Source organism: Neofelis nebulosa, chromosome 10, assembly GCF_028018385.1.
Source record: "Neofelis nebulosa isolate mNeoNeb1 chromosome 10, mNeoNeb1.pri, whole genome shotgun sequence".
Lineage (NCBI taxonomy): Eukaryota > Metazoa > Chordata > Mammalia > Carnivora > Felidae > Neofelis > Neofelis nebulosa.
Genome location: NC_080791.1, coordinates 70,850,281 through 70,876,701, shown reverse-complemented (window position 1 = coordinate 70,876,701; position 26,421 = coordinate 70,850,281). Strand labels below are relative to the sequence as shown.

Here is a 26,421-nt window from a genome sequence, read left to right as displayed (position 1 = left end):
TTACAATTTTTAATTAAAAAAATATAAAAGGTAAGCACCTAAGGTTTGGGGGAAAGAGTAAATGAGACTGTTTGTAATAAAGCACTTTGCATAATGTCAAACACATAGGAAATGCTCATCATATATGTAAGTTATTTTTATTAAGTCCTAACCTGAAAAGGTAAAGATCATGGGCTACCTCATCCTGTACCATGGGCCTCATAACAAAGCCTGGATTACTTCCCCAATCTTCAGAGTGATTTGGCTTTAGAAGAGACTTAAGATAAGAAGAGATAAGCTTCTTCCCTTTTTCAGATGAACTCAGAATGTATTCTCAAATGATAAGACCAAAAAACTATAATATATAATCAAATCTAAGTACCACCTTTCTTATCCTAGGTTCTACTCCTGGTTTTCATTTTATTAGAGTTTATATCAGAAAAAAAGAAAAATAAGACTAGAATCCTATTATGTAAACCCACAAATATATTACCAATGGGTTTTAGACAAGGGTGCAGAGACAATTCAATGGGCGAAGGAAAAGTCTTTGTAACAGTGCTGGAACAACTAGTTACCTACATGGAAAGAAGAAATCTTGACCTTCAATCCATACACAAAAAAATTAATGCAAGTTAGAACACAGGCCATAAAGCTCTCAGAAGAAAACATAAAAGAGTTATCTTTGAGATATTCAAGTAGACAGACAAAAGTTTCTTAGAATATAAAAAAAGTACTGGGGTGCCTGGGTGGCTCAGTTAGTTAAGCATCCGACTCTTGATTTCAGCTCGGGTCATGATCATCACAATGTGTGGGATCAAGCCCCACATCAGGCTCTGCGCTGACAGTGCAGAGCCTGCTTGGGATTCTCTCTCTACCTCTCTCTGCCTCTCTCCTGCTCGTGCTCTCTCTCAAAATAAATAAACAAACTTTAAAAAAAATAAAATAAAACAACACAAAATAAACAGGTAAGAAAGACCTGTCAGCACAAATAAAATTGAGTGTGAAGAGCAATAACAGATGCACAGTAAGAGGGAAGTGACTCAATTTTGTCAAGACAGAAAGCAATGAAGAAGGTCTAATGTAGCCGCAGTTTTAAAGTAATGTACCCTCCACGCAACTCTGTAAAAATTACAGTTGCAAAAACAAGGGAATGTAAGACTTAAAATATTGTTATGTAAAAGAAGTTGAGATTAGAAATGACTTTTTCTATTTTCATGATGAAAGGCAATGTCTTTTCCTCAATCCTAGGTTTCTATGAGGAGCAATCTTCCCTAATAACTCTGGCCTCTCTCTATTCCCTCACCGTTTTGTTGTTTTTTTTTTTTCCTAGAAGGGGAATAGGGACTTACATGATTGGGAAATTTAGACTAAAGAGTTATGTAAGCATAACTATATCCATGTATTTACTGTTGGGAGCCTACCTGCTACCTGGAAAGAGTACTCCAGTGCTCCTCCATGGTTAGGCTTCTCTACAAATAGGAAGGACATTCCTGGCCCCGTCCTGCCTGTGACCAGGTACGTCTATTTAACTCTGGGGTTCAGTATTAAAAAAAAAAAAAAAAAACTTGCCTGAAAAGTAAGGCAAGTCCTCCAGTATAAGCTTTATCAGGAATAAAGGTGGTATTCTGATAACTTATCTGTCATTCTTTTCTTAATTTGTTCAGAATTTGGGCAGGGAATATGGGTGCTATTTATTGAGCCCCCCTCAGACATTATAATATTACAACGTCCTTCTGTCTAATTTAAAATAAAATCTTCACTTTATCTTACAGTAAACTTCTGGGTGTTGTATCCTTACATGATTCTTCTTCATAGCCCTCATTGCTCCTGGCAGAATGCCTTAGCAGTGTCGGCTGAAGAAACGAATTTTCAGATATTAAAGCTAATTCTATATGGTGCTTATTTTTACAAGAGAAGAAAACAATAAATGATATATAATGATACATATTGGCATTTACTAATGTGTATGTAGGCACTTCTGCCATTAAGAAAATTATTTCCCCATATACTTGTAAAAATTCACACCCATACATATTTTTGTCCACTTTAAACCATTACCATTTACACAGTGGAAGATCTTCACAGAACTTCATCTAAACACAGTACAGCGCAGTGCCTAAGGCTGACTGGAGTGAGAAACAGGGTTAAGGGAGCTGCTCTACATACACCATTTCTCTTCCTTCTGTTCTCTTATCTTTTGTCTCCCTCTTACCATCCCTGGGGTGGGGCTGCATAGCTGTCAACATGGTTAGTAGTGAACTATGAAGCAACAGTTATGGGTGAGGTTCTAATATACCTCAAACTCCAAAATGACAAACTGGAACAAAAAATTATAGGGGATAGTAAGTTAGGGTTGCAACAACTGACAAATTCTTTATCTTGCAGACCAAAGGTTCTTAACCTTGACGTCCGAAACTTCAAAACATAAAAAACCCCCAATAAACCCTTTCAATCCATTTTTAAATCATCGTTAGTATCTTTTCTTTGTTGTCCTAATACTGGCAATTGCTAACAGAATTTCCCCCATATAGTCCCTTATACAAGACTTTTCTACTTAATACAGGTTGCAAGAGAACTGCAGGTGTAATAAAAAGGTATTGTTTGAAAGATCTAAATTTATTAGCCTTACCATTGATTTTAGAGTAATTTGGCATAACCTGCGAAGCAATTTGAAGATGAAATTTTTAACTATTAGTAACAAAACAACACCAACAATTAACCTATTGAGAGTTTGCCAGGTACCAGACACTGTTCCGGGAATTTTCCAGGCTATTAATTCATTTAATTCTCTAACAACACCTCACATCAGTGAGACAGATGTTATTACTACCCCTAGTTTTACAAAGTTTGTTAAATAACATGCCCAACATCCTTAAGTGGCAGAAATGCCATTTAAACTCAAGCAGGCTGGCTTTGACATTGTGCAACACAACTTCCTATTGATGAGAATACCAAAGATTGGAACTCATCTCCACCTACAGTTCTTCCTTTACTCAAGGGTAACATGGAACTATGATGAAAAATGACGGTAAGAGTAAATACAGTCATAGATAACCACAGGGAGCTTACATCCTAGGGAGCACGTGCATACATAAGAAAACAACAAGCTGTTACCGAGAAAGCCAAGCTTTTTGTCACTTCTCCCAAGTCAGCAACTTTCCATTCTCTATGGTAGCTACTGATACTAATGATACTACTAACCTTTCACACACCCAGACCTGAAATGCCTTCATACTGAGAGTCTCACTTTCTGAATTTTTCCTTCCAGGGTAAATGCTATTGTTTTCTACTGATTCAGTCCTAGCTCATTCATTCTCCCGTCGCAAATTAGACACTGCTGATAATGTTTTATAACATCACGGTTGCTTAGTTTCACCTGTGTATCTGTTATTAGCATTTCTTCTTGATTTCAGTTCTTTGTGCCTGAACCATATGTATTTTTGGTGAGACAAATTCCCAATTTTTGCTGGTCTCAAATGATTTTAATTTGTTCTCTTCCCAGAAAGTTTTGCTAGACATTGATTTCTAGTTTGACAGTTGTTTTCCCTCAGCACACGAAGGATGACACTCTACTGCTTTCTGGGACCACTGCTGCTATTAATAAGTCACCATTGGGGCGCCTGGGTGGCTTGGTCGGTTAAGCGTCTGACTTCGGCTCAGGTCATGATCTCACGGTCTGTGAGTTCGAGCCCCGCGTCGGGCTCTGTGCTGACAGCTCAGAGCCTGGAGCCTGTTTCAGATTCTGTGTCTCCCTCTCTCTCTGCCCCTCCCCTGTTCATGCTCTGTCTCTCTCTGTCTCAAAAATAAATAAACGTTTAAAAAATAATAATAATAAGTCACCATTCAGTATAATTGTCACTCATCTTTTTTTGTAGTTAATGTCTCTTTTCTCTCTGACTCCTTTTAGTACTTCTCTTTTTTGTGTGTTCTGCATTTTGCAATGATACATCTGGGGTGGATTTCTTTTTATTTTGCTTAAGATTCAGAGGGCTTTCTGGCTATCAGTTGTATTTTTCATCAGAGCTATAGAATTCAACTTTACACCCATTATCTCCTCAAATATTGCCTGTTTTCCATTTTCTTATAGCCTTTTAGAACTTCAATTAAATCCATGTTAAATTTTTTCTCCTCATTCTCCAAGTTGCTCTATTTCTCTTAACTTCCATCTCTTTTTTTTCTCTGCAGAATGTTATGGATAGTTTCTACGGATCTACCTTCGGGTTCACAAATTCTGCCCTCAACTGCTAATTAATATATATATCAGGTTTTCAATTTGTGGTTATTTCTTTCATCTTTAGAAGTTCTATTTTTCAAATCTGTCGACCCTCTGTTAACCCATCATTTTCCCAACTTCCTATTTTATTTCTTTAAACATATTAACATTTCCTATACCTAGCAGATGACATTTCTGACCTCTGAAGACTTTCGGGGTGTAATTTTTTTTTTTTTTTTTTTGCTGTATACTTTTTTCTGCATGTTCATACTCATTGTGCCTTGTTTCCTTGCATGTTTTATGGATATTTTCTTAAACTTTTTTTTAACGTTTATTTTTGAGACAGAGAGACAGAGCACAGTTGGGGGAGGGGCAGAGAGAGAGGGAGACACAGATTTGGAAGCAGGCTCCAGGCTCTGAGCCTTCAGCACAGAACCCGACGCGGGGCTCGAACTCATGAACCGTGAGATCATGACCTAAGCTGAAGTCGGACACTTAACTGACTGAGCCACGCAGGCGCCCCTATGGATCTTTGATGAATGCAGTGCTCAATTTTTATCCGTGGGAATTAATTTGAGGAATTTGAATTTACTCCTAACAATCACCTGGGACCACTTTACATTTTTCACTTGTGTTTTCTCAGTCTGCATATATAGCATTAATTTCAATTAAAAAACTAAGTAAGTACTTTATTATTCCAATTATAATTCTGGAAAGGGCAAAAGTATGGAATACAGTAAAAAGATTAGTGACTGCCAGGGGTGGGGAGTGGGGAAGGAATAAATACGTGGAGCAGAGGATATTTAGGGCAGTGAAAGTACTTTTTATTTTCCGTTAATGATGCATACTTGTCATTATACATTTGTCTAAACCCATAGATTGTATGTACAACACCAAGAGTGAAACCTAGTGGAAAGTATGGACTTTGAGTGATTACGATGTGTCAATGTAGGTAGGCCCTCAGTTGTACCAAATCTTGTGGGAGATGTTAATAATGGAACACACTATACCAGGTTGAGGGCAAAGTGTATATGGGAAATTTCTGTACGTTCCCCTCAATTTTCCAGTGAACTTTAAACTCCTCTAAAAAAAAAAAAATCAAGTCTTAAAAATAATAATGACAACTTAATTAAGCCTTAGTTTTAAAATTTTTTAATTAAATGAGAACCATAAAGATTACACACACACAAACACAAACTGTTAGAATAAACAAATTCAGGAAAGCTGCAGAACACAAAATCAACACATATAAATCAGCTATACTCTACACACTGACAATGAACAATTCAAAAATAAAATTAAGAAACAAGTCCACTTACAATAGCAGCAAAATAGATACTTAGGAAAAAACTTAACCAAAGAGGAAAAAGTCTCATACACTGAAAACTATAAAATGCTGCTCAAAGAAATTAAAACACAAATAAAGAGAAAAACTAATAAATACAAAGATATCCCATGTTAACGGATGGTAAGATGTAATATGGTTAACATAACACTATTCAAAGCAATCTGTGAATTCAAAGCAAAGCCTATGAAAATTCCAACAATGATTATGCTAAGTGAAATAAATTAGTCACAAGAAGGTAAATACTGTAGGATTCCACTTCTTTGAGGTATCTAAAGTAGTCAAACTCATAGAGACAGAAAGTAGAATGGCATTTATCAGGGGCCAGGAGGAGGCAGAATACAGAGTTATTTAATGGTTATATATTTTGTTTAGGTAGGTAAGAAACGTTTTAGAGATGGATGGCAGCTATGGTTGCAGAACAGTGAGAATGTACTTAATGCCACTAAAATGTACACTTAAAAATGGTTACAATGATAATTTTTATGGTATGTGTATTTCACCACAAAAAAAGAAAAAATAAAAGAAAAAGAAAGAAAAAAAGAAAAGAAACATACAATCCTCCAACACTGAATCAGGAAGAAATAGAAAATCTGAACAGGTTGATTATCAGTAACAAAACTGAATCAGTAATCAAAAGACTCCCAAGAAACAAAATCCAGGACCAGATGGATTCACAGGTGAATTCTACCAAATATTGAAAGGACAGTTAATACTTATTTTCCGCAAACTATTCTGAAAAATAGAAGGAAAAGGGAAGCTTCCAAATACATTGTACAAGGCCAGCATTACCCTGACACCAAAACCAGACACTACAAAAACAAAAACAAAAGAAAACAATAACAACAAAACAAAATAACAACAACAAAAACCACAGGCCAGTATCTCAGATGAACATAGATACTAAAATCCTCAGCAAAATACAGCAAACTGCATTCAACAATACATTAAAAGGATCATTCACCATGATCACGCGGGATTTATTCCAGCAAAACAAAGATAGCTCAATACCCACAAATGAACATGATACACGTTAACAAAATGAAGGATAAAAATCACATGACCATCTCAATAGATACAAAAAAAGCACTTCACAAAATTCAACATCCATTCATGATAAAAATGCTCGATAAAGTCGGTTCAGAAGGAATACACACATAAAAAAAAAGTCATACATATATGAAAAACCCACAGCTAATATTATACTCAATGGTGAAAAACAGCTTTTCCTTTAAGACAAGAATGCCCATTCTCATCACTTTTTATTCAACATAGTATGGGAAGGCCTAGCCACACAATCAGACAAGAAATAACTAAAAGGCATCCAAATTTATAAGGAAAAAGTAAAACTGTCACTATTTGCAGATGACATAATAGTAGACACAGAAAACCCTAAAGACTCCACCAGAAAACTATCAGAATAAATGACTTCAGTAAAGTTGTAGTATACAAAATAGCATACAGAAATCTGTAATGTTTCCATACAATAATGAAGTAGCAGAAAAAGATACTAACAAAACAATTCCACTTACAATAGCACCAAAAGGAATACAAAACCTAGGAATAAACTTAATCAAAAAACTGAAAGATCAGTACTCTGAAAACTACAAAACACTGATGAGAGAAAGTAAAGATAAAACAAATGGAAAGATATTCCATGTTCATGGACTGGGAGACTGAATACTGCTAAAATGTCCATACTGCCCAAAGCAATCTATAGAACCAATGCAATTCCTATCAAAATATCAATAGCATGTTTCACAGAACTAGAACAAATAATTCTAGAATTTATATGGAACCACAAAAGACCCCAAATAGCCAAAGCAATCTTGAGAAAGAAAAACAAAGTTGTAGGTATCACAATCCCAAATTTCAAGATATCCTACAAAGATACAATGATCAAAACAGTACGGTACTGGCACAAAAAGAGACACATAGATCAATAGAACAGTACAGAGAACCCAGAAATAAATCCACATTTGTCACCTAATCCATAACAGAGGAGGCCAGACAGTCCCTTCACTAAATGATGCTGGGAAAACTAGACAGCTACATGCAGAAGAATGAAACTGGACCACTTTCTTACACCACATACAAAACTAAACTCAAAATGGATTAAAGACCTAAATGTGAGACCTGAAATATAAAAATCCTGTAAGAAAATATAGCCAGTCATCTCTTTGACATCAGCCTTAGCAACATTTTTCTACACGTGTCCCCTCAGGCAAGGGAAACAAAAGTAAAAATAAACAACTGAGACTACACCAAAATAAAAAGCTTTTGCAGAGCAAAGGAAGCAATCAAGAAAATAAAAAGGTGAGCACCTGGGTAGCTCAGTCGGTTAAAGCATCCGACTTCAGCTCAGGTCATGATCTCGAGGTTTGTGAGTTCAAGCCCCACGTTGAGCTCTGTGCTAGCAGCTCAGAGCCTGGAGCCTGCTTTGGATTCTGTGACTCCCTCTCTCTTTGCCCCTCCCCTGCTCACGCTCTGTCTCTGTCTCTCAAAAAATAAACATTAAAAAAAAGAAAAAAAATTTTAGAAGGAAACAAAAAGGCAACCTACAAATGGGAGAAGATATCTGCAAATGATATATCTGATAAGGGGTTAATATCCAAAATATATAAAGAATTTTTAAAACTCAACATCAAAAACACACATAACCTGATTTAAAAATGGGCAGAGGACCTGAATAGACATTCCAAGGAAGACATACAGATGGCTAACAAACACATGAAAAGATGCTCAGCATCTCTAATCATCATGTAAATGAAAATCAAAATCCCAACAACTGTTGGGAAAATGTGGAGAAAAAGGAACCCTTACACACTGCTGCTAGAAATATAAACTGGTACAGCCACTGTGGAAAACAGTATGGAGGCTCCTCAAAAAATTGAAAATAGAAATACCATAAGACTCAGTAATTCCACTACTGGGTATTTACCCAAAGAAAATGAAAACACTAATTCAAAAAGATATATTTTTTTTAAAGATTTATGCACCCCTATGTTTAGTGCAGCATTATTTACAATAGCCAAGATATGGAAGCAACCTAGGTGTCCATGAATAGATGAAGGGATAAAGAAAATGTGGTACGTGTATACAATGGAATATGACTCAGACATAAAAAAGGATGACAACATGGTTGGGCCTAGAAGGTATTATGCTAAGTGAAATAAGTTGGAGAAAGACATATATAATTTCACTTACATGTGTAATCTAAAGAACAAAACAAATGAACAAACAAAAAGGGAAGAAACAGACCCATAAATACAGAGAACTGCTAGCTGCCAGAGGGGAGGGGGAAACAGGATAGGTAAAATAGGTAAAGGGGAATGGAAGGTACATGCTTCCAGTTACGGAATGAATAAATCATAGGGATGAAAGATACAGTATAGGAAATACGGTCAATGGTATTGTAACAGTGTTATACAGTGACAGATGGTGCCTGTGCTTCTGGTGAGCACTGCATAACATACAGAGTTACCCAATCACTATGTTGTTTGTACACCTGAAACTCATGTAACACTGCGTGTCAACTATTCTTCAACTGAAAAAAAAAAAAAAAACTGGGGGAGGGGGGAGGGGAGGGAGGGTACCTGTCAGGTTCAGTTGATAGATCATGCAACTCTTGATCTCATGGCCATGAGTTCAAGCCCCACACTGGGCATAGAGCTTACATTAAAAAAAAAAAAAAAAAAAAAAAAAAAAAAAAAAAAAGTACAAGGGCCCTCTTGTTATATGTTACTATATTTTATTCCTCCTCAATTCCCTTGAGCCAAAGTCAACATAGGCATCCCATATCCACAGCCATATTTATTTCTCATTTACCCTTTTACTGGGGGAGTAACACTTTGGGTCTCACCTAGATTCCTGAGTTTGGACAGACTCTAGATTTTATCTCTTGAGCCTGGCCATATCTCACAGAAGCAAATGTTCAAAGTCTCTAAGGATGGTGAGAAACTCTTCCAGTGAAAGCTGGTTTTACTGTCTGCTTCCCTCTCAGAATTCCTACTGAAGGACAGCAGAATATGCCATCCCCAAATATGCCACTTTGGCATACTGAGTACTTTGAATTAGCATAGAAAATACAGTCAATAATACTGTAATAACTTTGTATGGTGACAGATAACCACACTCATCATAGTATTTCATCAGGTATATTACTGTCAAACCACTATGCTGTTTACCTGAAACTAATATAATACTGTGTGTCAACTACACTCAATAAAAAATAGAAATTTAAAAATAAAAATAAAGGTGCTTGAGAAACAGCTAGTGCAAGATGGACAGTCTAACCCTCCTCTGTCTCCCCCACCCTCAAAGCAGGAGATAAATCTCCAGTGTGAAAGGTACCTCTCCCAGTGCCAGGAGAGTAGAAAGCATCCTAATCACCAGAGATGGGAAATTAGAGCCAAGAAGGCTGTATAAACAAAAACTTGTTACTTCTTCACCAATTTACTACCCCAAGCCCAAACCTCTTTGTCTTGTCAATTCCTCACACATGTATTGTTTCTTTGTCTAAAGGGTATAAAAGATTCCTTCTTTGGTCTCTTCTTTGAGTTTCGGATTTGTATGGGACTCCCGCATATGCAGTTAAATTTGTTTTTCTACCGGTAATCTGTCTTATGTCAATTTAATTATTAGACCAGGCAAAGAACCTAGAAGGGAAATGTTTTCTACCCTACACTACCTTCAGTTCTTTTTTGGGATCTCAGATTTTCTTGCTCAGTGATTCCTTTCAGAAAGTATTCCAGGGGCGCCTGGGTGGCGCAGTCGGTTAAGCGTCCGACTTCAGCCAGGTCACGATCTCGCGGTCCGTGAGTTCGAGCCCCGCGTCGGGCTCTGGGCTGATGGCTCGGAGCCTGGAGCCTGTTTCCGATTCTGTGTCTCCCTCTCTCTCTGCCCCTCCCCCGTTCATGCTCTGTCTCTCTCTGTCCCAAAAATAAATAAAAAACGTTGAAAAAAAAAAAAAGTATTCCATAAAATGTTTAAACCTGTAGTTTAGTTGTTTCAGCTGGGAGAGTTCTTAGGGGTTTGTTTTCACTGGTAAATGGCACTCAGCATATTATGGTATTTTCTATGTACTAGCTAAGTGATTTAGGGCTAGTTAATTTGCCTTTCTGCTTTAGTGTCTAGCTGCAAAACAGGATCCCAATACTTATTTCACAGGGTTGTTAAGACTAGCACATAGTAAGTACTTGGTAATTACTACATCTTAGGATAATCCCTCTTTTCTGATCCTGGGTTACATTACTTTAGTGCCTATATTATTTTTACCACTGATATTGACATTTCTGATAAAGGACTTAAAACTCTTTTTTAGTTATTAGCATTGATTGGTCACTCAAAGTGAACAGTTTGCCTGATTTGACTATGTTTTGTGTGACTTTTCAATCTCTTAGTTGAAAAGAAGTTATTTATCTCCATACACACTTAGAGTAAGGTAGAAATCACACCAGAATAACTCTTTTTTTAAGTTTATTCATTTTGAGAGAGAGAGACAGCACATGAGAGAGACAGAGCACATGAGAGACAGAGAGAGAGGGACAGAGAGAATCCCAAGCAGGCTCCCTACAGCCAGTGCAGAGCCTGACGTGGGGTTTGAACCCACAAACCATGAGATCATGACCTGAGCTGAAACCAAGGCTTGGCTGCTTAACCGACTGATTCACCCAGGTGCCCCTACACGGAGTAACTTTAACACAGAGAACAAACTAAAGGTTGATGGTAGGGGGAGAGGGGTAAATGGGTGATGGGCATTGAGAAGGGCACTTGTTGGGATGAGCACTGGGTGTTGTATGTAAGCGATAAATCACGGGAATCTACCCCCAAAACCAAGAGCTCATTGTATACACTGTATGTTAGCCAGCTTGACAACAAATTATACTAAAAAACTAAAATAAAATAAATTTTTAAAAAATTATTTTTAAAGTCATAGGAGGGAAATTTTTTCATAGGAGTGAAATTTTTTTAAATTCATTTTTGACTTATTTTATATCAAGAAGAAACATTCTTTGAAAATTAAAGGTCAATTGTTAATTACTTCTTGAAGGCTTTCCAATGCTCAGAGAGAGTTAGTTGTTCCTTCCATACTGTTCCCATAGTACCTTGTTTATACCTCTGCTATGTCACTTTCCACACTGAATTGTAATTATTTACTCACATTTTCTCTCTGCATTAGAGTTTGAGCTCCTTGGAATACAGACCCTGTGCTTAGTATCTCCGGAGCCTAGCATATATAAAAGGCAATTTGCAAATGTATACTAACTCTGATCAAATTAGTTTTCCACTACTTTCCTACATTAACTCTTTAGACATTTGAAATATCCTTTCTCTCATGTATACCTTTTGTTGTTCCTTTGGTAAGTAATTCTATCTAATTTGAAAAGTTCTATTCTCCACCTATGTTCTCATGAATATGAAATGCAAAACGCAAACTGCAAACTATGAGGGGGAAACTGACAAATCTACCAGCAAAGTGAGATTTTTTTTTTAATGTTTTATTTTACTTTTTTATTATTTTTTTTAATGTTTGTTTTTGACAGAGAGAGACAGAGACACAGACAGAGCATGAGTGGGGGAGGGGCAGAGAGAGAGGGAGACACAGAATTTGAAGCAGGCTCCAGGCTCTGAGCTGTCAGCACAGAGCCTGATGCAGGGCTGTAACTCATTGATGGGGAGATCATGACCTGAGCCAAAGTCGGAGGCTCAACCGATTGAGCCATCTAGGCACCTCAAGCTTTTGTTTCTTAAGTTTATGCATTTTTTTTTTTAATTTTGAAAGAGACAGCGCACAAACAGAGAAGGAACAGAGAGGAGAGAGAATCCTAAGAAGGCTCCGTGCTGTCAGCACAGAGCCCACAGAGGTGAGGGTGGGGGGGAGGGGTGGCACCACGCCTGGATCTCATGAACTGTGAGATCAGGAACTGAGGCGAAATCAACAGTAAGAAGCTCAGCCGACTGAACCACCCAGATGTCCCAGTAAAGTGAGATTTTTCATATTCTCTCCAGTTACTAATGGGTCAAGAAGATTTTTTTTTAAAGTCAATAAGGACACAGAAAACATGATAAGAACATTTTACAACATTTACCTACCAGACAGCTAACATTGTACCTAAAAATTGAAGTATATATATTATTTTCAAGCACACAGAACAATAATGAAAACTGATCGTATGTTAGGCCACATCTTTTGCCCACAAGGCAATTAAATCAGAAAACAACCATAAAATAACTAGAAAACCTGCATGATTAGAAATTTTTATTATTTCAAAGCAACTTGATAGTCAAAAGGGAAATCAAAATGAAAATGAGAAAATGCTTAGGACTGAACAATAACACTACTACACATCAAACCTTGTGAAAGTCAACTAAAGCAATATTTAGAGAAATGTATAATCTTAAATGAATACACTAAAAAGTCTCAAAATTAACAGGCTTAACATCTCAATTACAAAGTTAGAAAAAGTACAAGAAAATAAGCTCAAAGAGGGGTGCCTAGGTGGCTCAATCAGTTAAGCATCTGACTTTAGCTCAGGTCATGATCTTGCAGTCTATGGGTTCCAGCCCTGAGTCAGGCTCTGAGCTGTCTTCCTTCGGATTCTGTGTCTTCCCCTCTCTCTCTGCCCCTCCCCTGCTTGCGCTCTGTCTCTCTCTCTCTCTCTCTCTCTGTCTCTCTCTGTCTCTCTCTCAAAAATAAATAACATTAAAAAAATTTTTTTAAGAAAAGAAACTCAAAGAAAGAAAAAAATAACAATAAAAGTAAGAGCTAGTATAAATAAAATAGAAAATAAGTGCCAATCCAAAGAGTTGGTTTTTTAAAAAGATTAAAAAGCAAATAGAGGCAGGGCACCTGGTGGCTCAGCTCGTTATGCATCCAACTTCAGCTCAGGTCATGATCTCATGGTTTGTGAGTTCAAGTCCCACGTCAGGCTCTGTTCTGACAGCTCAGAGCCTGGAGCCTGCTTCAGATTCTGTGTCTCCTTCTCTCTCTGCCCCTCTCATGGCTCACACTCTGTCTCTCTCTCCTTCAAAAATAAATGAACATTAAAGAAAAATATTTTTAATAAAAAAAAAGGAAATAGAAGCACCTGTGTGACTCAGTTGGTTAAGGGTTCCCCTGTTGATTTTGGCTCAGGTCATGATCTCACAGATGGTAGGTTCAAGCCCCACATTGGGCTCTGCACTGACAAAGCACAGCGTGCTTGGGATTCTCTCTCTCCCTCCCACTCTGCTTCCCATCCACTTGCGTACATGTGCATGAGTGCGCTCTCTCTCAAAAAAAATAAACTTAAAAAAAAAAAAAAAAGCAAATGAACTTCTAGCAAGGCCAATTAAGAAACAAAGAAAAGAGATACAAATGATATTAGAAATGAAAAAGAGGGAGCCTGGGTGGCTCAGTCGTTTAAGTCTCATTTGGCTCAAGTCATGATCTCCTGGTTTGTGGGTTCAAGCCCCATATTGAGCTTTCTGCTATCAGCACAGGGCCCGCTTCAGGTCTTCTATCCGGCCTCTCTCTGGCCCTCCCCTGCTTACATGCATGCATGCACTCTCTCTCTCTCAAAAATAAATAAACATTTAAAAAAATGAAAAAGAGGACATTAATGCAGATGCTGAACAGACTAACCAGATAATAAAAAGATATTAGGAACTAAGAAAATAAATTTGAAAAGTTACATTAAATAAATTCCTAGAAAAATATCACTTAAAAATTTCAATCAAAAGCAAATTCTTCTCTAAACTGTTCAAAAGATTTATTGCAATGCTGATCCCAACAGGATTTTTGTGAAACTTGACAAACTTATTCTGAAATTTATATTCAAAAGCAAAGTCCAAAAAACCCCAACATACTCTTTAAGAACTTTTAAAAGAGATTTACCACTTATTATCTTATTATAAAGCTATTACAATTAAGACAGTGTGGTATAAACACAGAGTGCATAAACTAACCAATGAAACTTAATAAAGAGCCTGGGTGGTTCAATTGGTTATATGTCCAAATTTGGCTCAGCTCATGATCTCGCTGTCCATGAGTTCCAGCCCTGCATCGGACTCTGTGCTGACAGCTCAGAGCCTGGAGCCTGCTTCAGATTCTGTGTCTCCCTCTCTCTCTGCCCCCCCCCCCCCCATTCATGCTCTGTCTCTCTCTCAAAAATAAACATTAAAAATAAATTTAAAATAAATAAAAATAAAAAAATAAAGAGCCCAGATACAGATTCATACAGATACTGAATCTTCAGACATATATCTTGATATATGGCAGAGGTAGCAATGCTGGTAAATGGAGAATGAATTTTTCAATAAATTGTGTTGAGATAATATCCACTGGATAAAAAATGAGATTGGATCATATGAAGCAATTCTTTATGGGTAAAAAGTTTTGAAAGGCAAAACTTTAAAATGTTAAAAAGAAATATAGAAATCTATATTATAACTTCCAATAGGGACGGGTTTCATAAACAAGACACAAAGAGTCGTAGCATTAGAGCATTATCAGGTGCCTGGGTGGCTCAGTCATTTAAGCATCCAAGTCTTGATTTTGGCTCAGTCATGATCTCACAGTTTGTGAGTTTGAGCCACAAATCAGGCTCTGCACTGACAGCACAGAGCTTGCTTGGGATTCTCTCTCTCCCTCTCTCTCTGCCCCTCCCCTGCTCGCGTGCTCGCTCTCTCTCTCTCTCTCTCAAAATAAAGAAATTTAAAAAAATAAAATAAAATAAAAATAAAGAAATTAATTTTAAAAAAAAGAACTTCAGTTATCAAAAGACACCATAAAAACTGAAAGAAGATATTTGCAAGTCAAACAATTAATAAAGGATTAATGTCCTATGTCCAGAATAAAGAACTCATGATTTATTGAGAAAAAATAAACCAGCAAAATAAAAGAGCAAAAGACATAAACAGGTAAGCCCTGAATAAGAAATGTAGTCCACGGGTGCCTGGGTGGCTCTGGGTTAATTAAGCATCTGACTTCGGCTGAGGTCATGATCTCACAGTTCATGGGTTTGAGCCCTGTGTTGGGCTCTGTGCTGGCAGTTCAGAGCCTGGAGCCTACTTCAGGTTCTGTGTCTCCCTCTCTCTCTGCCCCTTCCCCCACTCATGCTCTGTCTCTCTCTCTTTCTCAAAAATAAATAAACATTAAAAAAACAAAAAACAAAAATAATTTTTTTTTTTAATTTTTTTTTTTTTAATTTTTTTTTCAACGTTTTTTATTTATTTTTGGGACAGAGAGAGACAGAGCATGAACGGGGGAGGGGCAGAGAAAGAGGGAGACACAGAATCGGAAACAGGCTCCAGGCTCCGAGCCATCAGCCCAGAGCCCGACGCGGGGCTCGAACTCACAGACCGCAAGATCGTGACCTGGCTGAAGTCGGACGCTTAACCGACTGCGCCACCCAGGCGCCCCAAAACAAAAATAATTTTAAAAAATGTAGTCCGTAAATATAAAAAGTACTCGGCCTTATTAGTAATTAGGAAAATACAAATTAAAATCACACAGAAATACCACTTCACACCCTCTAAACTAACAAAAATAAAGTCAATAAATAGGAGTCATTGGTTTCAGGGAATTCTAGCAAAAGTATAAAGGGTATAACCATTTTGAAAAACAATTCAACTTTAGTTTTCTACCGCCACCTGTATGGGTTGAATTGTGTTCTCTCTCCCAAAAAAGTTGAAATCCTAATCCTCAGTATCTCATAAGGTGACTTTATTTGGAAATAAGGTCTGCACAGAGGTCCTTAGGGTTAGGCCCTAATCATGTATGACTGGGTTCCTTACAAAAAGGGGAAATTGGGACACAAAGACAGGCACAGAGAGAAAATGAAGCAACACAGAGAAAGTGCCATGTGAAAGATGAAGGTCAAGATAGGGGGGATGCATCTACAATCCCAAAACTGCCTAACAATGCCAGCAAGCCACCAGAAGCTGCGAGGCAGGCTCTCCCTCTGAGCTCTTGCAAAGGAACCAACCTTGATCTTGGATTTCTAGGCTCCAGAACTGAAACAATGGATTTGTGGCTCAAGCCACCCAGTTTGCGGTACTTTGTTTCAGCAACCTATACAAACTGCTGCAAAGTAATACATTCCTGTAACAACTAAAACCTCAATGGTATAAAACAACACAGATTTATTATCTCACAGCTCTATGGGTCAGGCTGGTCTGACTGAGCTAAAATCAAGGTGTTGGCAGGGCTTCATTTCATTCAGGGAACTCTAAGAAAAGTCCATTTCCTTGTCTTTTCCAGCTTTGAGAGGCTGCCTGCTCTCCTTGACTGCTGACCTTCTCCTATTTCAAAGTCAAAAGTGGATTAAGTGAGTCTTCCTCACCCTGTATTACTCCAACCGTACAGCCACTGTCACATCTCTTGGGTCACTGTGATCTCTTCTGCCTCCCTCTTCCACTTTTTTAAGGACCCTTGCAATTCCATGGAACCACTCAGACAATCCTGGTTGATCTTCCCATTTCAAGGCCCTTAACTTAATCTCACCTGCAAAGTCCCCTTTGCCACATAAAGTAACAAATTCACAAATTCCAGGAGTTAGAACAGGCACATGTTCAGGGTGCCATTATTCTGCCTAGTAAAATTGAATAGGAGCCTATCTTGCAACTTAGCAGTTCTTCCTCTATATGCACATATGCACCAGAAGACGTTTATAAGAATTTTCATAGCAGCATTGTATATAATAGCAAAAACTGAAAACTACCCAAGGGCCCACAGTGGAATGGATAAGTAAATTTTACTATGCCCATATGAGATTAAAATACTATAAAGCACTCAAAAATTAACTACAACTATCCAAATCAACATGGATGAATCTCAGAAATCATCAGAAAAAAAAGTTATAGAAGAATTAATACAGCATGATTCTATTTACTTAAAGTTCAGATGTAGGCAATACAACATATTATTTACTTAGGAATACATTCATGGGGATTATAATAGTAAAGCTAAGTAAGGGAATGAATACTGTGTGTGTGTGTGTATATATATATATATATATATATATATATATATATATATATATATAAGAATAGATGTGTTGCCTCTGAGGCAGGGAAAAGGAGATACAAAATAGGTTACACAGGGAACTTCGAAGAAAATGAGTGGTGAGTACATGACTTTTGTTTGTTTTATTTTCTTCTTTAAACCATACCAAAATATACATATATATAGTCTTTCACGTATGGCATTTCTCATTTACAAATTTAAGTGCTGAGTAAATAAATGTAAGAAACCCTGGATGCAAGTTGTCTGAAATCTAGGGAACAAGTAGTCAATGTCCTCTAAGGGATGGCGGAGGGATAAAGATCTCTATCTTATAAAGATAAAGATACCTGCTAGGTATCAATATTGGAGGGAAAACTCTAGGTTGCAAAAGAAAAAGACAGCGGGAAATACACTCCTGTGCCCAAGTTTTAGGAACAAGCTTCCAACAATCACTTAAACAAACACAGATCAACTTGTATATAATAAGGTGAACAATGTTACAAACTGTCAGAAAGACTCAGACAGAACTCAGCTCTCTTAAAGTTTTGCTTGGCTAACATAGGAGTTCAGTTTGTTTTGTTTAAACTGAGAGCCCTCAGGCAAAGTAGGCAATAGTCAGTTCACTTCCATTCTTCTCACCCTCCCCTCCTTTCTCAACATGTAACATAAATGCATTATGTGGCTGGCCTCTGAAGGCACTTGAGTTTGAGACCAGCTGCATCCTACAAGTCACCCTGGAACAACCACATCAGGTATCAAGAGTGTCTTCAAGGTCAACACAGAGGCTTTGCTATCTCTCACTCCTATCTCTCTCCCGCTACTCCCCACCCCACCCACCTCTTTTAACCAAGGGCGTCTTTTACCACATAATTGGAGACAGCTGGCAAAACTATGAATTCAGGCACTCTTTATGGAAAATATAGAGGGACTAGCAGTCCAGACCTAGACTCAAGTCCTTGTGTCCCAATATTTCACAGCATAACCTGGAGACGATATTATCTCCCCGGAGTTGAATTTCTTTCCTTTCTATAAAATGATATTTCAGGGGCGCCTGGGTGGCGCAGTCGGTTAAGCGTCCGACTTCAACCAGGTCACGATCTCGCGGTCCGTGAGTTCGAGCCCCGCGTCAGGCTCTGGGCTGATGGCTCGGAGCCTGGAGCCTGTTTCCGATTCTGTGTCTCCCTCTCTCTCTGCCCCTCCCCCGTTCATGCTCTGTCTCTCTCTGTCCCAAAAATAAATAAAAAACGTTGAAAAAAAAAAAGTCTTAAAAAAAATAAAATGATATTTCAGGGTTACCTGGGTGGCTCAGTCAGTTAAGTGTCTGACTCTTGATTTTGGCTCACGGTGAGATTTTGCCTGGAATCAGGCTCAGCACTGACAGCACGAAGCCTGCTTGGGATTCTCACTCTCCCTCTCTCTCTCTGCCCCTCCCCCACTCTTCTGAAGGCTCATACTCTCAAAATAAACTTGAAAAAAATGATATTTCAATTAGATAAATTCTAAATCTCTTCTATCTTCTATAGCTATACAAATATACTCATGTTCAAATAAACTTGTTCAGCAAGTATAGTCTGTTCTTGTTTTGGCTAGGGGTATAGGAAAGAAGTAAAATGTGCTAGGGAAATGGGCTGACACAGTAATTGGGAATAAGGAAGGAGAATAAGAAGGGCCTGCCTGAGGAGGATAAAAAGTCAGAGGACAATGAAAACAAACTTCATACAGGTTTACTCATGGTTGACCCTATTTACCTTTCACTCAGTGTGGAAAAACATAAACTATGGAGATGTTACTATTTCATACGATATAATGAAAATATTCTATCTCAGGTCATGGCTGCTTCGCATGATTTATTTTTATACATGGCCATCTCTGCTATAATGGAGCTTTGTCCTCTGCTTATATATTAATTTGAGTATCACTGTACTTTCTAAAGATTCTTAATCCTATCTGTTCCTTAAAGGAAATTTTAACCAGTGTGAATGATAGAAGCAGAAGAAAAAAGTCCACAAGTCAATAACAATAAGCAGTCCTCAAACAGCCACAGCCAAGGATGGATGTGAGGAAGGGGTGTTCGTTCAGTAAGTCCCACGTGGCTTTTTAAAAAACAAAACAAACAAAAGGCTAAAAGCAGATTATAAAGGACTTTGTAGGCAAGGGTCAAGAGCATGAACTCTATCCTGTGAACAATAAAAAGTCTAAGAGATTTTTAAGAATGAGTGATTTGATTAAATCTGTGATTTCTGAAAGATAATTCAGATGGCAGAGGACAAATTTACAAAATAGAGCATAAAATCATTACATAGGTTGATATTTTACTACAAAATATTAACATGAAATGAGAATAAAACGCTCACTCATTAAAACCGTAAAGTAAATTTCACAAATACTACAGTATGAGTAAAGAAATTCATAGTGGGTTTTGCCTTGCAAATTCCTTAAGGGGCTAAATAATCACTTAAACTTTAAAGTCTTTTTTAAAGGCCTACCTACTACATGTGTATATCTCTTTCATATAAAATTAACACTTTAAATAATATTTATGGGCTTTAAGGCCACAGAATTTTTAAATATTTACCTAACCATTTAGAAAGCACTTAGCATTTTAGGTATAGAAAAATATCTCACACAGTAACTTACACCTTTCAAAACCTCCTATTTACCTAGTCTATCACACACCAAATCATCTGGTTGAGAAGCTGAAAACTACATTGTAGAATAAACAATTAAAATGGCATAGATATGTAGTTTGTTATACTCTGGTCAATGCCTCTATGTAGACAACTGATTTTTTTTTTTTCTTTTAGCTTCCTATTAGTTTCAGCTGACTGCTGGCAAATGCACCACAAACCGAGTGCTTCTTTCCATTAACCCAAGAGAGGACACAGTCAGCATTAACTAGATTTTAACTTTAAATCTCTAAATGCTTTGCTAAAAACAACAAAAACCCTTAGCTAAGAAATGACACATACACAGCATTTACATCAAGTACTACCAGTCTAATTACGAAAATCAAGTGCCTTACAAACATATGCCATTAATTTTCAACATCGTACCTAATATCCCAAAAGTTAAAAATTATTTTAAATACACTCCGACACAATTAAAAGCATTTATATGAGTTTGCAATTGTTTTTCAAAGATGTTCATAAAAACATTTAAGTTCTTGAAGAAATCAAAGTATAATTTTGTTATCAATCCAAAAATGAATCCACATATACTTTTTTAAAGTGCTCTATTCAAAAAGTAGAATATCTGTTCATCTTTTCCAATTAGAAAACATAGCTTATTAGTATCAACATTCAACATTTAAGTAAAACTTCAAGAACTACTAATTTGTGACATTTTAGTTATACTTTTATTCATACCTTACTAAAAGAAATGGATTCTAGAACTGAACGGTACTATAGAATTAATCTACTGGGATCCCCTAACTTGACAGGATACTGAGACTCACTCACTTACTTGTCCAAGATCACACAGTAGAACCACGACCTAACCCTTGACTCTCTGCCTATGAATTCAGGACATTTCCCCCTGTAACAAGTTCTACCCAAAATCTTTTTTGCCTTCCTTCACTTTCTGAAACAAAAAGGCGACTTCACAATTGTCACATACAAAGTTCACCACTTTGAAAATCAGAAACATCTCTTGGTCTTTTACTTCCGTGAAAGTACTAATTTCTCCTTAACTTCTTTAACCTAATAAACATGCAAACAAAAGCCACAGACCCACTGTTAGACTTCAGGAATTTAGCATAAGTAAAAATGAATGTTAATTATAATCTTTGCGAAGTTAAAAATATCTAGTAATTTGTAGTAATGCCAAAATAGTACTACTTTATGACACTGAATGTTAAATAGCCACGTATAAACCCTTGAGCTAACATCATATATTTAAGACCCCAAAAATGATTTCTACTCATGTGAATACGGGTTTTCTGAAATAAGAAAACATGCCCTTTTTAAAAGTGAAATTGTGTTTTCCTCTAATACAAATAGTAAAGGAAGCAACCTAGCAATAACAACACCACTGCACCTAGCTGAAGACTGAAAAAGGTTACTGTTGGTAAAAGAGGACCACACTAGGATTAAGATGACCAGAGATCTTCAATTTACAAGAAAACAGCCATAACTGGCTATACCAACAGATTACAATTAAAATACATTACAGTGCAATACTGTTAAGTACAGGAAAATCGTTTACAAACGTGATGAGGCTGCTAAAACACTTTTCTGGTATGAAAAAATGCAACCTATTCACATATAGTCAAGCCAACTGCCATTCTAGCCTGTGAAAAGAGCTGAAATGACTTTGCTCTGCAGCTTTTCTCCCAACAGTGTTTCTCCTGACACACATCTTTCTAAGCATTGTCTAGACAGCATCGCTGGCTGTAAACTTAGAAAACAAAAGGCATAACACTTTTTGAACAATTCTTTCTAGCATGTGGCCCAGTAAGTACAGACCACAAAAGCGGCCTCTGAGAGAACGCTTTTCAAGAAAGCAAAGTGTGGTCTCATTGGAACCTTTCAGATCAGTGTTAAACATAAAATCAATGTGGTAGCTTGAAGACTATTAAAAAGAGAGCATCGGACGTAGCAAGAACAAGAAACTTCTGTTTCAAATACACTGGGTCCCAGTGTAAAACATAGCACTGGTCAAAAAGCCTGAAAACCAATGGTGTAGACTCCTACTCTCCTACTTAAAACCTCTACACTCCTCTTTCTAGCTGCTTAGAAAACAGCATTGAAAACTGAAACGTGTAGGTTCAAGTCCCAGCACCGCCACTTAACTGGATGTGGGAAGTAGTTGGGTAACTTCTATACGCCTCAATTTACTCATCTCTAAATTGAGGTTGTCATCCACCATACAGAGCTTTTGTGAGGATTTGAGAAAATATATGTAATATTTTGCACCTAGCAAATGTTCAATGAATAGCAACTATATTTGCTGATTTCTTGGTGACATAGGACAAGATTTCTCCAAACTACATAAAGAGCAACTTTTCCCTGAGGATGATTTCAATTCCTTTAAAAAAAAAACAAAACAAAACAAAACAAAAAACCATGTAAACCTAGAGGGGGGAGAAATGGAAATACTTCTGGCATCTTTCCAGACATTACTAAGTTTAAAGGTTAAATTGTTACAACACTCTCCTAATTATGCAACAAATACCCATGGACAGGAGTTAGCCTGTAAAAGATTATGATGGGCTATACTACTGAAACTGGGAGAGGTGGGGAAGAGTCCCTTAAAAATTATTCCCAACTATCTTTTCATCTACACTAACAAGCCTCAGTTCCACAGCTCATCCCTGTTCATTAGGGATCTCGAATAGGATCTCGAATTCGTCCTCTCGATTATCAAGAATGAAACCGCACTGATTAAAATTTATACACACGCGCGCGCGCGCACACACACGTGTATTCAATCTAATTGCTATATGTTATCATTGGAGAGATACCACCATTATACCAGCAACAGGCAAACAGCACCAAAAAGACATAACTCAGTGTGTGCCAAAGTGGCGAGTCGTCGATCTATTAAACCGCAAATAACTCACCTCATTCCTCTGAGAACTCTGAGAACAAAGTCTTTAAAAGTTGCAATACGATCAGTCTGCGATTTCATTTCTATTCCAAGATAAAAGGTACTTCTGCACGTTTACAAAGCTTCCTGTAATTTAACATTTCTTTCCAGAACAAATCTGCCCCCCCCCACCCCCACCCCCGGAAACCCTGGAAGCTAACGAGCTTTCGAGAACGCTAATTCAAGTTGGGAATCGAAGCGATAAAACCGCACTCGCTTCCTTCCCAAGCCGTGCTTTCTGGTACCATACCTGTTCGCGGGAAATGCAAGGCAACGAAGGTCTCCTGAACATCTTGGAACTGCCGGAGTAACCGGCCGAAGTTTCTCCGAACGACACGCAGCTGGACCTCCTGCGGGGTCTGATCACAGGCACTTTGTCCTCGGCGGTACTGGCCAAGCGAGGGTGATGAGGGGCTTCCCTGATCTGGAAGAAGTGATCCAAGCCCAGGGCCAGCAGGCAGCCGGCGTCCCCGACCAGGCAGGCGAGCAGCGGCCTGAGGGCGGCGGGCAGCGACCCGAGCCCGGTGAAGGAGACCCACCAGACGAAGCTGGAGAAGAGCAGCACCAGGATGCCGTGCCGGAGCCTGGCCGGGTGCGCGAGCGTCAGCAAGCCCACGCAGCTCAGCGCCGAGAACAACCTGCCCGCCACCGCGGGGGGCGTGTGCTGGGCCGCGGCTGGGGGCCCCCAAGCCCAAGTCCACGCCTGCCACGCCAAGAAGTCCCCCAGGTAACAGCAGGCTGGCAGCGCCAGCAGCCACCAGGCGCCGCCGCCGCCGCCGCTCCGGCCCGGCCCGGGGCCCCGCTTGCTCCGGGTCAGGAAGCAGGTGAGGAAGAAGAAGGCACAGGCGATGCTGAACAGGGGGCTGAGGCTGTGCGAGCACACGCTCAGCACGGTCCGCAGCCGGGCGGCCCCGGCAGCCCAGCTCCCGGGCCCCGAGCCGAGCAGCAGGGCGAGGACAAAGGCGGCCAGGGCGCCCAGCGAGAGGCGCGCCCGGGCGGAGGGGGAGCCGCGGCGCGGCTGCTGGGGGGAGGCCGGCGGCGGCAGCAGCAGCTCCACGTTGCAGAAGCGGCAGAGGTGGAAGAAGAAGCCACGCGGAGGGTCCTGCCGCAGGGGGCTCACGCAGCTCTTCACGTAGCCGTTCCTCAGACTCTCGGGGGGCGGGCCGGCCCCGTCCGGCGCCTGCGGGCACCGCATGGCTTTGGCGTCTCGCTCGTCCCTCCTCATGGCCGGGACCCGGGCTGGCCGCGGGGCTCGGCACGCCCCTCTCGGACCGCGGCGGCCGCTCGCGCTCCCTCAGCACCCCCGGCCCCGCGCTCCGGGCGCCCCCCCGGCTCGGCAGCGAGTCAGGGTTGCGCCCGCCGCCGCGGCCCGGGATCCCCGCCGCGCGGGCGTTGGAGCGGCGGGGTCCGCGACATGCTGGCGGAGGAGAGGGGCGGAAGGGGCTGCTCCCGGGACCTCTGCGGCCGCCCCCTCCGCGTCCCTCGGGCACCGCTCGGGACTGGAGACTCGGCGTCGCCTCCCAGCTCCCGCGGGCTGCAACAGTTACCTCCCGGCCCCAGCCTGGTCCGTTGGGCGCGCGAGCGGCGGCGGGCGGGCTGGCGCTCCTCCCCCGTGCCTGCCCCGGGCCGGCGCGCGCCCCGCCCGCCGCTCGCGCGCGCCCGCGCCCGCGCCCCGTCCAGTCGCTGTCGCGGACGCGAGCCGGGGATCCCGCGGACTGAGCGCGCCGGGACCGGGGAGAGCGCGGCCGGGGCCACCCGGAGACCGACCCGGGTTGGCAGAGGCGGGCGGGGTCTTCTCCGGGTGGGAGGGGGCAAGCCCGCTATCCTGGGACCCCAGGCACGCGGGTTCCCTTTGGGGCTAAGTCACAGACACGCACCCAGGCTCGGACAGGTCACCACTGGGGTTTGGGGGAAAGAGGGCGTTTGCGGTCCCCAAGGGCAGTGCCTACTTGGGAAACCGAGTTGTGGGGGGTGGGGAGAGCCGGACCCGCCTCTCACCTCATCCAGGTTCAGGGTGGGCCCCTTGGACTGCCCGAACTGTGCCACCCGGTAAGGTCCAGCCACCGCCAGGGGCATGGTGAAGGATCCCTGACCGTGTGGCTGGGTCTGCCCTCAACAGCAACGTGGAATCTTGAACCACTCAGTAGGCCCGGAATATTCACGGTGGTCTTAGGAAGGAGCGTGCACTGGGGGTGCTCCCCCAGAGCATCCATCTGAGTAGATGCTATTGAGCTTGTCTTCCTCAAGAACCGTCTTCACAGGCAAGGAACTAACGTCCCATCCTCCGCTTCCTACCATTGCCATACATACTCATTAGCTCATGTCTGAATCTCCCTAAACAAGCGTAGAAAATCTGCTGTCACACAGCTTTTTCCACGTTGGAGCCTTTTTCACTGTAACGGCGTGTTCTAGAGAGGAGGGATGGGAGGATTCGGAGTCCTCTCCAAGACCAGTGCCCAGTTTGGATCGGTTGGCCACAAAAGAAGCAAAATAAGATGCTATCTGTGAATTACTGGTGAAACTAGCAGCATGGAAACACTGACTTGAAAGTGACAAGAACTTTGCTGTACCAAAGGGACTGCTCTGGAATCTAACCAATCATAACTGCCTTAGAGAGTGAACTGTGTTTCCCTCCACCCAAACTCTCCCTTCAACCTCATGACAGGCCTGCATTTCTCACAGAGCTAATTCCACATTTTTCCAGGGAGATGAGAAACCTTACTGTGTGGTAAATCCCACAAACAGGCCCATTTTTCACCAATTAATCTCTGCCCACAGCCATGACCTAAAACAGACCATTTTCGTATATGGCCATAGTTCACATACATAGCAAAAATCCTGAGAAATTAGCACAAGCATTTGACCCAGAGGAAAAAAAGACCAGAATTTCCCTTTCCGTTTCTGTCTCTTGAACAAAAGAAGAAATATTTAATAGAGTTTTCAAATCGATTACTCAAATGCTTTCCTTAAAAGACCAAAATCAGGGGCGCCTGGGTGGCTCGGTCAGTTGAGCGTCCGACTTCGGCTCAGGTCATGATCTCGCGGTCCGTGAGTTCGAGCCCCGTGTCAGGCTCTGTGCTGACTGCTCAGAGCCTGGAGCCTCTTTCGGATTCTGCGTCTCCCTCTCTCTCTGCCCCTCCCCTGTTCATGCTCTGTCTCTCTCTGTCTCAAAAATAAATAAACGTTAAAAAAAAAAAATTTTAAAAGACCAAAATCCATGGTGTCTCTTTTTTCCACCATCACAATGGAAATTTTTGTTTTTAAGTATCCTCACAACACAGCTCAACAAATACTTTTAAATGATATGCA

General features: G+C 40.3%; 1 protein-coding gene across 1 annotated transcript in view; it reads right to left on the bottom strand.

Annotated features, from left to right (window-relative positions):
* The window catches only part of PDE3B (phosphodiesterase 3B), a 175,904-nt gene extending 151,430 nt beyond the window's left edge, over window positions 1-24,474 (bottom strand). The window contains exon 1 of the mRNA XM_058688323.1: window positions 23,363-24,474. Coding sequence (XP_058544306.1) covers window positions 23,363-24,337 — 975 coding nt within the window. The 5' untranslated portion in view covers window positions 24,338-24,474. The remainder of the gene's footprint in view (window positions 1-23,362) is intronic.
* Window positions 24,475-26,421: the final 1,947 nt, after the last annotated feature.